At 49.9% G+C, this 14,665-nt stretch overlaps 1 protein-coding gene across 2 annotated transcripts; it reads left to right on the top strand.

The window, feature by feature from the left end:
- The first annotated feature begins 638 nt into the window (after nt 1-638).
- Nucleotides 639-14,662, top strand: LOC311522484 (zinc finger protein 517-like). Of its 2 annotated transcripts, XM_084631878.1 has the most exons (5): nt 639-834; nt 1,360-1,486; nt 3,010-3,126; nt 9,019-9,697; nt 11,839-14,662. In XM_084631878.1, the coding sequence occupies exons 1-4, from the start codon at nt 811-813 to the stop codon at nt 9,687-9,689; spliced, it is 939 nt and encodes a 312-aa protein (XP_084488004.1). In that variant the 5' UTR covers nt 639-810; the 3' UTR covers nt 9,690-9,697; nt 11,839-14,662. The 2 variants fall into 2 exon arrangements, with proteins under 2 accessions (XP_084488004.1, XP_084488005.1); XM_084631879.1 differs by having other exon boundaries at nt 9,022-14,662.
- The last annotated feature ends 3 nt before the right edge of the window (nt 14,663-14,665 follow it).

The following is a 14,665-nucleotide window of genomic DNA, read 5'->3' as shown; positions in this document are numbered from 1 at the left end:
CACAGCCTTCCTGTACCACTCAGACCCACACCCCAGACCCAGCCTGGGGGGGATCTCCTCAAATACACACACCAACCTCACACAGCCTAGCAACAGGACAGTGGGTTTATGGGGGGGGGGGGGCAGGAGGGGAAGAGAAAACCTGGATTTGTGCTGGAAATGGCCTAACTTGATTATCATACACATTGTAAGGAGAGTGATCACTTTAGATAAGCTATTACCAGCAGGAGAGTGGGGTGGGGTGAGGTATTTTTTCATGCTCTCTGTGTATAGAAAGATCTTCTACACTTTCCACAGGATGCATCCGATGAAGTGAGCTGTAGCTCAGGAAAGCTTATGCTCAAATCAATTGGTTAGTCTCTAACTCCTTTTCTTTTTGGGAATACAGACTAACATGGCTGTTACTCTGAAACCTAACAACAACCACCACCCACCTGCCCTGCTCCCGGCTCCCCACAGCACAGCGGGGCCCCGCGCACAGCCCAGGGGCGGGGACCGGGTTGTCCCGTTTCGGGCTCCTGCCGCCGGGGGACCAGGTGCCACGAGCGCCCCCAGCGGCAGGACTCGGGACCCAGGCGTCCGGCGGGGGGCTGGGCCGGAGGGTCCCTGCGCTGGGGCCTCCCCCGGCTGCTGGAGCTGGCGGCGCAGGCGCGGGCGGGGCCTTCCCAGCCCCCTGGGTCCCAGCCCGGCCCCTGCGCAGGGCGGGTCCCGGCTGCAGCCCCAGGTCGCTGGGGAGCGAGGCACCAGCCGCGGGGCGGGAGGTCGCTGCCCGGGCGGAGGAAGCGGCCGGGGCCGGAGCCGAGCCCGGCGATGGCTGCAGCGGGGCCGGGGCAGGTAGGACGCGGGGCGGGGACTCCCCGGCCGGGCACTGGCTGGTCCCGGCTGGGGCCGAGGGGGGCCGGGACCGGGTCCCTCCCGCGCTAGTGACCCCGGGGCTGGGGGCTGCCGCAGCCGGAGCGCTGGGGCCGGGGAGCGGCGCTGGGGGCCCCGGGCCGGGCGGACACGCGGAGCCGGGCCGAGGAGCCCCGAGGCGGCCGAGCCGGGGGCGGGAGCGGGGCCGAGCCCAGGCCTGGGGCGGAGGCGGGGACTCCGGCCGGGGGAGGAGCCTGGTCCCTGCCCTGGGATTCGGGCCCCTCCCAGCGCCCCGACCCAGAGCCCCGTGGGGAGCCGAGGGCGACTCCTGTCGCCGGCCAGCAGGGCCCGAGTCCCCGGGGGGCTGTGCGGGGGGGTCTCCCTGGCTCACAGCTGCTGGGCTGGGGGTTCCCCGGGAGCCGCTGCCCTCGAACCCGCGTCCCCTGCGGAGAGCCCGGGCTGGGGCTGGCGCGGAGGGTGCTGAGTGTGTAACGCTTGTGCCAGCAGCTGCGGGTGGCGTTTGAGGAGGTGGCTCTGTATTTCACCCGGGAGGAGTGGGAGCTCTTATCCCGGCCAGAGAAGCAGCTGTACCGGGACCAGATGCTGAGGAATTACCAGGCCCTTGTTTCCCTGGGTAAGGACCGATTTATCTCTACTCATAGCTGTCAAATGTCTGGGTTTCCTTGATGGCACCCCTGGCATGTGCCACCCTATGGCTGAGTAGTGTCAAATGACAGCCTCTTTCAGTTCAGCTTCCTGTTGAAGAACTCAGGGCTACAGAGCCTGGGACTAATCTTAGTTGTAACTTGTTTACTTGCATTACCTACCTCACCTCAGTCGTGGTACAGGGCTGGTTCCAAACAGCACATGAGCAAATAAGGGAGGAAGAAAACTCTTCTTCTGCTTGTAACAGCTCCCTATCTCCCCAAAAAGAATGAACATCATAAACTTAACAACCGTGCAGTTGACCAATACTTGCATCCTAAGCAAAAGAACTGATAAGTCTGTGTAATGGTGACACCTGGTGACACCTGCCGTGTCTAAGTCCCCAAAGCAAATTGAGACGGGTCATAGACATTGCTGCTTCAGAGTATGAACTGAACTTGCCTGGTGAGAGACAGGAAGAAATTTCCTCTAAGGAAGGTTTATTTCATTACTCTCCTGCTTGGGATCTCCTGCGCTTTCCTCTCAAGCAGCATCCGAGATTGGGGCCCCATCATGCCAGGTGCTGTGCAGACGCACCTTGACTGAGATCGGGGTCCTGTTGTGCTGTTTAGCTGTTAGCACTCAAGAAAGAGAACTCGGAGTCATTGTGGATAGTTCTCTGAAAACATCCACTCAATGTGCAGCAGCAGTCAAAAAAGCAAACAGAATGTTGGGAATCATTAAGAAAGGGATAGATAATAAGACAGAAAATATCATTTTACCGCTCTAGAAATCCATGGGATGCCCATATCTTCAATACTATATGCAGATGTGGTCGCCCCATCTCAAAAAAGATATATTAGTGTTGGAAAAGGATCAGAAAAAGGCAACAAAAATGATTAGGGGTATGGAACGGCTTTCGTATGAGCAGAGATTAATAAGACTGGGACTTTTCAGCTTGGAAAAGAGACAGCTAAGGGGAGACTGAGGTCTATAAAATCATGACTGGTAGAGAAAGTAGGTAAGGAAGTGTTGTTTACTACTTCTCATAACACAAGAACTAGGGGTCACGAAATCAAATGAGTAGGCAGCAGGTTTAAAACAAATAAAAGGAAGTATTTCTTCACACAATGCACAGTCAACCTGTGGAAGTCCTTGTCAGAGACTGTTGTGGAGGCCAAGACTATAACAGGGTTCAAAAAAGAAGCAGATACATTCATGGAGGATAGGTCCATCAATGGCTATTAGCCAGGATGGGCAGGGATGGTGTCCCTCGCCTCTGTTTGCCAGAAGCTGTGAATGTGAATCCAGGAAATGGATCACTTGATGATTACCTGTTCTGTTCATTCCTTCTGGGGCACCTGGCACTGGCCACTGTCAGAAGCCAGGATACTGGGCTAGATGGACGTTTGGTCTGACCCAGTAGGGCCATTCTTTGGTCTGCACCAACATATAAATGAGTCCCTGTCCCCAAAACTTCAGTAATAAAACTGATTCTTTCCCCCCAAACAGGCTATTCAGGTTCCACACCAGATTTAATCCACAGAATTGAGGTAGAGGAGGCAGAGCTCTGGATCCAGGATGCCGAGGACTCCAGGGAAAGCTCGGGGCCTGAGAGCCCCTCCCGAGGTGAGTCGTCATAAACCAGTCCCTTGTGATTTATATACCTGCTAGCACAGGGCTCCTTCATGTAGAAGGCAAAGGCCAAGTGAGATCCACTGGCTGGGAGCAGAAGGGGACAAATGGAGACTGGGAATTAGGGGCCAGTGTTTATCTGGGAGGGGAATGAACCACTGGGAGAGCTCCCCACAGGACGCAATAGATTTTCCCTCGCTGGAAGTCTGTCAGTGGAAATGGGGTGTGACTTTCTCAAAGCTTTGTTCTTCTTCAGCCAGGAGGTAGGAGTCACGGGGGAGAGATTCTTTGGCTGCGATAGACGGGAAGCCAGGCTAGATGGGCACAGTGAGCCTGTCTGGCCTTGATATCTATGACTCCTGGAAATCCTAAAAACATAGAATTAGAAGGCACCTCAGTAAGTCATCTAGTCCAATCAGTCCCCTGCACTGAAGCAGGACTAAGTATTATCGAGTCCATGCCTGACATGGTCTTAAAAACTTCCCATGATGGAGATTTCACAACCTCTCCAGGTAATTTGTTCCAGTGCTTAACTACCCTTACAGTTTGGAAGTTTTTCCTAATGTCCAACCTAAATCTCCCTTGCTGCAATTTAAGCCCATTACTTCTTGTCCTGGCCACAGTGGATAAGAACAACAATTTATCACCCTCCTCTTTGTAACAACCTTTTACGTTCTTGAAGACTGTTATCAAACCCTTTCTCCCCCTCCCCCGGCCATCTTCCCTTCTCCAGACTAAACAAACCCAATTTTTTTCAATCTTACCTCGTAGGTCATATTTTCTAGACCTTTAGTAATTCTTGTTGCTCTCCTCTGATCCTGTCCAGCTTATCTACATCGTTTCTGAAGTGTGAGGCCCAGAACTGGACACAGTATTCCAGTTGAGGATTCACTTTGTTGACTCACTTAGTTTGTGATCCACTATAACCTCCGATGATTTTCTGCAGTACTCCTTCCTAGGCAATCATTTCAATTCCGACCATTTCTCCATTTTGTCAAGATCATTTTAAATTCTAGTCCTGACCTCTAAAGGGCTTGCAACCCCTCCCCAGCTTTAAATCATCCATAAACTTTATGAGTGCACTCTCCATGCCATTGTCTAAATCATTAATAAAGATACGGAATAGAACCGGACCCAGGACAGATCCCTTTGGGATCCCACTCAAGATACCCTTTCAGTTCATTAGAGAATGATAAGAACCACTCTCTCAGTGCAGTTTTCCAACCAGTTGCGAACCCACCTTACAGTAGCTTTGCCTCAGCTATATTTCTCTAGTTTATTTATGGGAAGGTCATGTAAGACAGTATCAAAAGCCTTGCTAAATTTGAGATGTGACATCTACTGCGTCCGCCCAGTCCAAAGCTTGTTACCCGTCAAAGAAGGATGTTAGGTTAGTTTGACATAATTTGTTATTGACAAATCCATGCTGACTGCTAGTTATTACTTTATGTCCTTCTAGGTGCTCACAAATAGAATGTTTGATTACTTCGCCTATAAATCCCTGAGTTGTCCTTATCCCGTTTCTATACCTAGGTACTATATTTGCCCTTTTCCCATCCTCAGGTCTCTCAACCATCCTCCACACATTCTTAGAGATAATCCCTAATGGCTCAGAGATCTCTTCATCCAGTTCCTTAAGTATTCTAGGATGTACTTCATCAGTCCCTGCCAACTTGAAGACCTCTAACTTGTCTAAGTAATTCATAACTATTTTCCTCGCCTATTTTAGGCGCAGATCCTACCCCATTGACACTGATGTTGACTATGTTAGTCAGCTGATCACAGCTAACTTTTTTGGTGAAAACTGAAACAAAAGAGGCATTTAACTGTTCGGCCATTGCTGCGTTCTTCTCTTATTCTCTTTCCCTCCATTTAGGAATGGGCCTAGCCTGTCCTTGTTTTCCTCTGCCTTCCCATGTATTTGTAAAATGCTTTGTTTTTTCCCTTTATATTACTGCCTAGTTTAATTCGCTTTTTTGCCTTGGCCTTTCTAATTTTGTTCCTACATGCTTGTGGGTTTGTTTGGGGTTTTTTTTTTTTTTTTTTAATATTCATCCTTTGTAATTTGACCTAGTTTCCACTTCTTGTATGACTCTCTTTTTGAGTTTCCGGTCATTGAAGATCTCCTGGTTAAGCCAGGGAGTCTTACTATCATACTTCCCATCTTTCCTACTCATTGGATATCTGTGACCTACGATGGGACCTAAAAATGATGGGGCCTCAAAGCTGTGACAGAAATGGATCAGAGATGGGGAGGTGATTATTAAGGGGATTATTCCTTCACCCACTTACTTTCCTGGTCCTTCTCGCATGAACAGAGAGCAACAATACCCGAAGTCCAAAGGTGCAAACAATTCGATGTTTATTGGGGTGAACTTCCAGCAAGCATGATTCCAGTTTCCTTCCTTAGTGTCCCCCTTCCCAGCTCTGACACCACAGAGCCTTACACCTGTGTCCCTGTTCCCATTCCTGCCCTTAGCCAAACATGATTCCAGTTTCCCCATCCCCATTCCCTGTTCCCATTTCCCCCTTTAGCAAAACATTATTTCAGTTTCCTTACCCCCATTCCCTGTTCCCATTTCCCCCCACCCACTTCCTGATTGACTGCAGACTATATAGTAAAACTTGAGTTCTGCTTAGCTATACCTAAACCAATCCTTTTCCTGAAATTTAACTCACCAATCCTAACATATTGTAACATGATTATGTAACCAATTATATCCCACCACCTTAATTAGTTTACACCCAGCAAAATTCATTATACAGCAGACAGAAACAATCACAGAACCAGACAGAGATTATACAGACAAACAATAGCAAAATGGGAACTATAATGACAGAACAATACAGAAGTGAGGATTTCACATCCCAGCAATTGATAAGTGAGTTCTTGCCAGACAGGATGCTATCAAACTAAGTTTCCTTTTACGTCTTCTAGGCACTTCCCTTTCTCTGGAGGTGATAGGCATTATCAGGACAGGATTGTATTCCTAACAGCCCAATAGCACCTTCTTTCAATGTGACTAGTTTGGAATGGGAGGATATGACCGGTTGCTTCCCAGCTTATGGCTGCCTCTGCTGCTTAGCCAAAGGCCTTAGCCTAAGAACAGGGCCTCAGACTGTCACAGTAAGAGAAGGCCCTTACACTGGCAGACAGTGATTTTGATTCTTTCTTTTATACCTCTAACTAGCCAAGTGGTAAAAATACACCTAAATTCTTAGAGTATAGGCCTTTACAGACAGGCCTGAATATCTATATCCTAACAGTGATGAACTTGGAAGAGATGTGGGGTGGTGGATGTGATGGGTTGGATCACAGAAACCCCCTTGGGGTTGCCAACTGATGTGCCAAGGCTACTTCTGAACCTGCTTTCCCTGCCCTGGCAGCTTGGGACTTCAGTGCCCTACCTGGTTTGAGCCAGACCCGCTAGCCTGCTGCAAACCCAGACCCAGGTCTGAACCACGCCCCCTAACAGCTGTAGGCTTAAACTGAAAGCAGCTTAAGAAGTGTTCCTGTCAAGATTCCATACCACTATTAATGGTCCACACTTTGCATAATTACAATAGGCCCTCAGAGTTATATATTATATTTCTAGTTTCAGATACAAGAATGAGACATTCATACAAATAGGATAAACACATTCAGTAGATTAGAAGCTTTGTAATGATACCTTACAATGAGACCTTTTGCATGAAGCATGCCTCAGTTACATTATAGGCACACTCATTAGCATATTTTTATAAAATCATATAGAGTGCAATGTCACAGTGGATTTGAGAGATGCTGAGGGAAAGAGAGAGGTCTCTGTGATGGGGGAGCATATGGGGACTGCATTTCCCTTGTGGGTAGGACTTTGCAGCAGGATTCAAAACATCTTGTTTCGGTTCTAGAAGTGAGTCACTGGGACTCCCCCATGCCTCAAGTTACCCCACCTGTGTAATGGAGAGAGCACTGGGGCTGTGAGAATAAAATATGTGCGTGTCAGTGGATCTGGCACTGGGGGGCAGACAAGCACCTGGGTAGAAAGACACTGCTACTGGTCCATAGACCACAACACCTTCTTCAAGGCTTTCCGCACCTCAGAAAATCATACCGAGCGGGGGGCATCCTAGACATTTTTCAGATGGGCTTCATGCCTCTGCCCCTCCTGACTCAAGTTGTGTGCGCTGGTGTTCTCTGGCTGGGCACCTGGATCCAGACATAGCTCAGACAGGCAAAAACCTGCTTGCAGCCTGGGAGAACATCCCCAAGTCACTGGCCCTTAGCAGAGAAGGCGCTGTCCTCTTCAGGTTCCCACCCCACCCCCTCTCTGCCACTTCACATCACACGTGACCTCTCCGACTGGAGAAACATGTCCCCGGCGAGCAAGGAGAAAGCTGGGAATGACTCAGGGCAGGATCAGTCATGTACGATAAGTGCGGAGGACGCCATTTTGTAGAGCAGGTCTCCAGTATTTGCAGCGTTTCACTGTAATGCTCTAAAACTGCCCCACGTGCCAGACAGCTGCTGCTGGGGGCACGAATGCACATGGGAGCCAGAGGAAATTATCCTGTGTAGCACAACTTGGAGTATCCTGGTGTATGGGCTGGGTATGAGGGAGAAGGTGGTGGGATGGCCTTTAACACATCCCCCTTTCCTCCTGCTCTCTCAGTGGCACAAAATCATTGTCACTTACATTGCTTCAGTGTCAATGCTTAGCACAGCCCTCAGCCTTAACATGGTCTGTGACCCTCTGTAGATCAAAGGCCTGCTGGGTGGCAGCCGTTCACCCCTTCCAGCTCAGCAGTGTCACTGATTGTCTTGTGACACAATACGGACCTGTTTTTCAGGTTACTTCACACAAACCCTGACTGAGTGGTAATCCCCTCAAACCTCCCCCCAACCCTCTTGAGGTTTTAGTTTAGTTTTGCACAAAGAGTGAAACAGGCTCAGGGTAAATGACATCTTTAGAAGGAATTCCTTGAAAAGGACTCACTCCTGCACAGGAATAAGCTACGCTGATGTAAGCAGCTTTATACCGGTCTCAATGTGTCCACGAGGGGATTGTAGATCCTAAGCTGGTTTCAAACTAATATAGTTTAAACAGAGCAAATACTGGGGAACAAGAGACGTACTGTCGCCTGTTTTACAGCACAGAACCAGCAACATGTAAATAAACCCCTCTGATGGAAATAAAACCAAAATCAGTGAAAACAAAACCCGGATCCTGTGTGTTAGCACTTAGAGCCCCTCGTTCTGGATGAGGGCCCCATTGTGCCAGACGCTGCCTGTATCCTGGGCAGGCTCCAATTTAAGCATCAAACAAGACCCAAGAGGTGCATGGCGCACGTGGGAACAGGTGCTAGGTGCTGCACAAACAGCATAGGGTAGAACCACCCTGAGTCAGGCTGCAGATTTGTGTCAGCATTTCCTATCAGAAATTACGGAGCAGTTGTAGTAAATTTAGTAAACGTCACAGGTCACTAAATTTACTGTGGCTGCTCCATGATTTTTCACAAAACCTGTCCTCCTCCTCGCCCTGCCCAGGAACCCTCCAATACTGCAACCCTAACCGCAGGCTGATGCAGAGGCATTGAGGCAGGCTGGAGAAGATATGAGTGGCAAGTCCATTCACTGAAGTTTGCCCCACCTCCCCCACCATCATGACTGGGGGCGGGGGCAAATCTGAGTGGCACTGTAAGCCCGCAGGCCAGGTCTCAGTACCCAGAGCGAGGCTTTGGGTCCAGCCCTGTGGGACAGGAGCCACCATTGCTGGGTGAGGCACCCATCCAAAAAACAGTCACAGACAAATGGGGAAATCGCTCCATCCTTGAAATTTTTCCTTCCTTGACAAACCTGTAGCCTTAACTATGAGCTAACACTGGGATTGTCTCTGCTCTCTCCAGCAGGGCTCGGGATACTGGGGGGACCGAGGACACCGTCTGAGTGTGGGGAGAGCGTGGCAGGAACGCAGGATCCCACAGCCCACAAAAGGATCCATGCACAGGACGCAGTCCGTCCCCCGAATAAACTCAGCAAGAGACTCCCCATGGGCCGGTGTCCCTATCGCTGCGCTGACTGTGGCAAGAGCTTCAGACAGTCCTCAATCCTGAGAACACATTGGTTTACGCACACTGGGGAGCGGCCGCACCGCTGTGCTGACTGCGGGAAGGGCTTTGCACAGAGCTCACACCTGAGAGCCCACCAGTGCACGCATACCGGAGAGCGACCGCACCGCTGTGCTGACTGCGGGAAGGGCTTTGCATGGAGCTCAAGCCTGAGAGCCCACCAGCGTACGCACACTGGGGAGCGACCGTACTGCTGTGCTGACTGCGGGAAGAGGTTTTTCCGGAGCTCACACCTGAGAACACACCAGAGCACGCACACCGGGGAGCGACCGCACCACTGTGCTGACTGCGGGAAGAGGTTTTCACGGAGCTCACACCTGAGAAGACACCAGCGCACGCACACCGGAGAGCGACCGCACCGCTGTGCTGACTGTGGGAAGGGCTTTGCATGGAGCTCAAGCCTGAGAGCCCACCAGCGCACACATCAAGGAGCAGCCGCACCATTGTAACGATTCTAGTAAGAACTTCACCAGAACCAGTGCACTGATCAAGCACCAGTGCACGCAGGCTGGGGGGAGGACATTCCGATGCATTGGCTGAAGCAGGAACTTTGCACGGGCCTCCTCCTTGCTATCACATCGGTTCATTCACAGCCGAGGGCGGCCATACAGCTGTGCTGGCTGGGGCAAGCACTTTGCTAGATTGGCCAACCTCTCAGCACCCGGTCATGCACCCCAATGCCCTTCTGCCACCTGCAGGGCCTCAAGGGCTTCTGGCAGTCAGTGGGCCTGACACAGCTCCAGCAGAGCAGATCAGGACATAGTCCTGTCCCCAGGATGCCCAGCAGAGAGATGGGGGGGAGGGGGCCAGGGAAGGGGACTTGGCTTAGCAGTGTGTGGAAGAGCAGACAGGTGGAGTGTATTTAGAGCAGATGGTCACAGCCTACTGCATTAGGTGGGATCCAACCAGGTCTCTCTCTTTCCATCCCACGCTCGCTCCCCCTCCCCCCCCGTCTCAATGGGATGAAGCTAGGATCGTCCCCCACACATCTACCTTGGTTCCAGCCAGAGGATTACTCTTGGATGACATCTAGAGGTGGGATTTGCAGTCCTGTCTCAGGATGGATTGGGCTGAGGGGCAGGACAACCTAGTGCAGGGCTGGGCAAACTTTTTGGCCTGAGGGCCACATCAGGGTGCAAACCTGTATGGAGGGCTGGGTAGGGAAGTCTGTGCCTCCCTAAACAGCCGGGCCCCCGCCCCTGAGGGCCCCTCTCGAACCCCCAACCCATCCAGTGCCGAATGCTCCTTGTCCCCTGATCGACTCCACCCCCATCCCATCGACTCCAACGCCAGCTGCTCCCTTTCCCCTGACTGCACTGACCCCATCCACACCCCCAGCCCCTCACAGGCTCCCCAGGACTCCCATGCCTGTCCAACCCCCCCTCCCTGTTCTCCGTCCCCTGACCGCTCCCAGAACCTCTGCCCCATCCAACCCCCCTGCTCCATGCCCCCTTACCATGCCGCTCAGAGCAGCAGGACTAGCAGCCGCACCGCCCCGCCGGAGCCAACCATGCTGCCCATGCGGCTGCGGGGGAAGGGGGACAGCGGGGGGAGGGGCCGGGGGCTCACCTCCCTGACCGGGGGCTCAAGGACCGGGCAGGACGGTCCCGCAGGCCAGATGTGGCCCACAGGCTGTAGTTTGCCCACCTCTGACCTAGTGTGTGTGATTGAAAGAAGACTCAGGAACTGCTCATGCCGTCTATTCTAAATAGAAATGTAACAAAGAAGAATTATGTACCTAATCTGTAACAGAGGTCTGTCTAACCCAGTGTTTCTTTCCTATTAAATAAGCTGATGCATTCACACAGCATGTGGAGAAGCCAGTGTAAACAGTGTAGCCAATCAAAATGTTCTTGGCCCCAACTGCCCATGAGGCCTGTGACTGGCAGGTGCACAGAGAGAGTTTCCCACTTATTTGTTTTCCCCCTGCCTTATTTGTCTGACTAGAGTCAGTTCTTGAGGCAACTCTGCCCCAAGAACTGACTCTAGTCAGACAAATAAGGCAGGGGGAAAACACTGCTGCTGCAACAGCTCCCCACCTCCCCCAAAAGAATGAACATCGTAAATTTAACAACTGTATAACTGAACAATGCAAAAGAACTGGAATGTCTGTATAACGGTGACACCTGCCATGACACGTTGTGGCCGATTTGCCTTAATGACATATCTGAAACATTTCAACCACTGTAAGATGGCAAAGGAGCAAAGTTCCCTTCTTCCAAAGTCTTCCCCATGATTCTCCATACAATTTTGCAACCCCGATGTGGCCCTCTGGCCAAAAAGTTTGCCCAGCCCTGTGTCAGCAGAATGGGATATTTCTATGGAACATCTAGAGTTAACCTCAGCAAGGCTTTAAACTCGGCCCCCACTGCAAAGTGAGAAGGGTTGTAAAAGCTGCCGATTCAGAGTACAAGTGAGAGACAGGAAGAAATCTCCAATAAGGAAAATTAATTTCATTACTCTCCTTCTTGGGATCGCTTGAGCTTTCCTCTGTTTCAGATTGGACAGATTGGTGTCCTGTCATTCCACGTGCTGTGCCAACATATTAATGAGTCCCTGCCCCCAAAACTTTAGTAATAAAGCTTTCCCCCCAAACAGGCTCTTCAGGTTCCAAACCGGACTTAATTCACTGGATCGAGCTAGGGGAGGCAGAACTCCGGATCCGGGATGCCAAGGGCTCTCATTGGGAGCTACTACAGAAGCACATCATTACTGGGCACCCCAGGTTACAGGGCAGGCGGTGACATGCTCCCCCACCTCTCCTTACTAGTTTGGATTACAGCCTGGATTGTGATTGTCTCATTGGACAGTAAGAATGGACACAGCTCATATCCTGGTTGGATGTTCCAAGATTCTGCCATGAGTATGGGTCATTTCCTGATTGGCCCAGGCCAGCTTTGCCCAGCAGCGTGACCAGGCTGCACCATCCAACAGAAATGGTATAAAATGTCCCATGTTGTTCGGCATGTCGCTTTCTCAAGTCAAAATGTCTGTACGAAGGAGACGTGAGTGGGACCAGCAAAGCCTGGCCATAGAGAACACCGCCTGCTGGGTAACAATTTTATTCTGATTGCTGACAAGCACCCTACTAACTCCCTGTTTTAAAGTCTGGTCTTGGGCAACCGCTGAGAAATCCACCCAGAGAACAGGCGTCTGGCTGACACAGCACCTTGAGTGAATCGCCTGAATGAACTCCCTCTCCGTCTCTAGAACCAGTCACTGCAACGGTGAAGCTGAGCTAGAGAAGTCACCTCCATGCCAGCTCCAACAGATATGTAAAAAAAAAAGTCATTTTGCTATTTATTGGTTAATGAACCATATTTACACACTGGTTAATGAATTGACAGCATGGTTGTGTTAAGTGAACTGCTTCATATCTGAGTTAACACCCTCTGGGCGACTAAAATGTCTGATGTGCAGAGGTGACTGGTAACGGCTGGCAGTGCGGGGAGGAATATGTAAAGGCTCTGGTGGTGTGCTGCAGGGTCAGGGCAGGTACTCAAGCGACGAAGGAGTTTTGATTTCTAGACCTACTTTTGATGTCATTGTGTCTGGTTGCCGCCCCCACCCTTCAGGGTGCCACCTGATATACTTTGGGTACCACTGAGCCTGCCTGCTCCACAAGCCTGGGCTCCCTTACCCTGTCCTGCTGAGCCAGGCCCTCAAGCCTTTTTCGGCACGCACACAGGTAGGGCCACACCCAGCTGCAGAAAGACACCGACACTGCAACCAGCACTGCAGGGGAAGGCTTCAACTAAGGAATTGCTCAGCACTCAAGTGCACAACCCCTCTGGAGTGTAAACCCAAACTTACATCGTCGTGCACTGCATAGAGAACTATACGGCATAAGCTCATGAAATTCGTCCCATTCCTCAGCGTGGAGGAAGAAGTGTGGTTTTAGCGAAAACGAACCCAAGTTTATTAACTACAAAAGATCGATGTTAGTGATTATAAGAGAGAGAGCAAACAGATCAAAACAGATTACGGATCAACTAAAACAAACATGCAAGATAAACTCAATAAGCTAAAGAAACCAGTTATCAGCATCAATTTCTTACAGCATCTTGGGCAGGGATTCACTGAAAACCAAACACTGATTATGTCGCTCCCCTGCCTTAAATAGGTTTCACATATGGCCAGAATCCCTTGTTTTCCAGGGTGATTCTATCCCCAGTCAGTGGAAAAGTATTAATTTTATCATAGAGTTCAGTATCTGGCGACGTGATCATATGACCCTGCAGCCACCACTCAAAGTCTGTTTGTTGGGCCCACTGGAAGGCTTCCCAGGAAGGTGGGATATTGGAATCTTAAAAGATGTATTGTTTTTCCTCGTAGTCCATCCAGACTGATTGCATTTTCTGGTGGGCGTTCCCCAGTGAAAACCCACTTGTAATTGATTCATAATCAATATTCCTAACTACAGATACCAAAATGAAACATGGTTACAAATAGGATAATCACATCCAGTAATCATAACCTTTCCAGTGAAACCTCACATAACCCATCTTGCATAAAATACATCTCAGTTATGCTATGAAGAATACGGAGCGCAGTGTCACAGTCATGTTTTACGAAACTATGCCATAGCAACATGAAGCAGCTCTGGGTTGCACTGATGTACTGTATCATTTTGAAGAACAGAGATATTTGCAAACTGAACTTTTGATATGATCTTTTGGGGCTCTTGTGATAATATCAGCACCCAATAATTCTGTCAGGAATCAGTTCTAATTTAACCATATACAATTATTTCCCCTCTGCATTTGAATCTGCTCTCTCTGCTGGATTTAGAAGGAAAGCTTGGCTCTCCTGGGCATCACAGGTATCAGAAATCTCATGCTAACCCTTCTGGGGACTATGACGTCTCTCTCCTGGTATCTATAGTATCACAGAATGCTGAATATGGGGCGTCAGTAGCAAAGCTGGAAAAACAGGTATCATGCTAGGAGAAGGGTTTGAAAGAATTTTTGGAACGTTAATTAAAACAGATTTCTATGTTCAATCTCCTGTGCCCAGTCCAGTGAGCAGGGACGTTCCAGTCACCTATCTGAGCTTGCCTACAATTCCATTTTCTCTTTACAGTTCACGTTTAACTAGAGATAGACCCCAAACTAGGACACAGAATCCAGACCACTCAGAAACATGAAGAAAATCAGATCTAGGTGAAGATTTCAACTTCACAGCTCAGGTTTCTTTTTATGATGGCCCATTTCAGAACTCAAATCCCAACACTCTTGTGAAGTTACTTGAGTTTGGATCTGAAGATTAGGAGTTTGAATTTGGATCAAAGCTTCACAGCTGACCTGCTTGTGCTATTAACGTTACAAAGTTGAATAGTCGCAAAAAGAAAAGGAGTACTTGTGGCACCTTAGAGACTAATAAATTTGTTAGAGCATAAGTTTTCTTGAGCTACAGCTCACTTCAT

This window comes from Lepidochelys olivacea (genome assembly GCF_965140295.1).
Source record: "Lepidochelys olivacea isolate rLepOli2 genome assembly, chromosome: 6".
Classification (NCBI taxonomy): domain Eukaryota; kingdom Metazoa; phylum Chordata; order Testudines; family Cheloniidae; genus Lepidochelys; species Lepidochelys olivacea.
The sequence above is the reverse complement of the archived record's forward strand: the minus strand, read 5'-3'. Positions and strand labels throughout refer to the sequence as shown.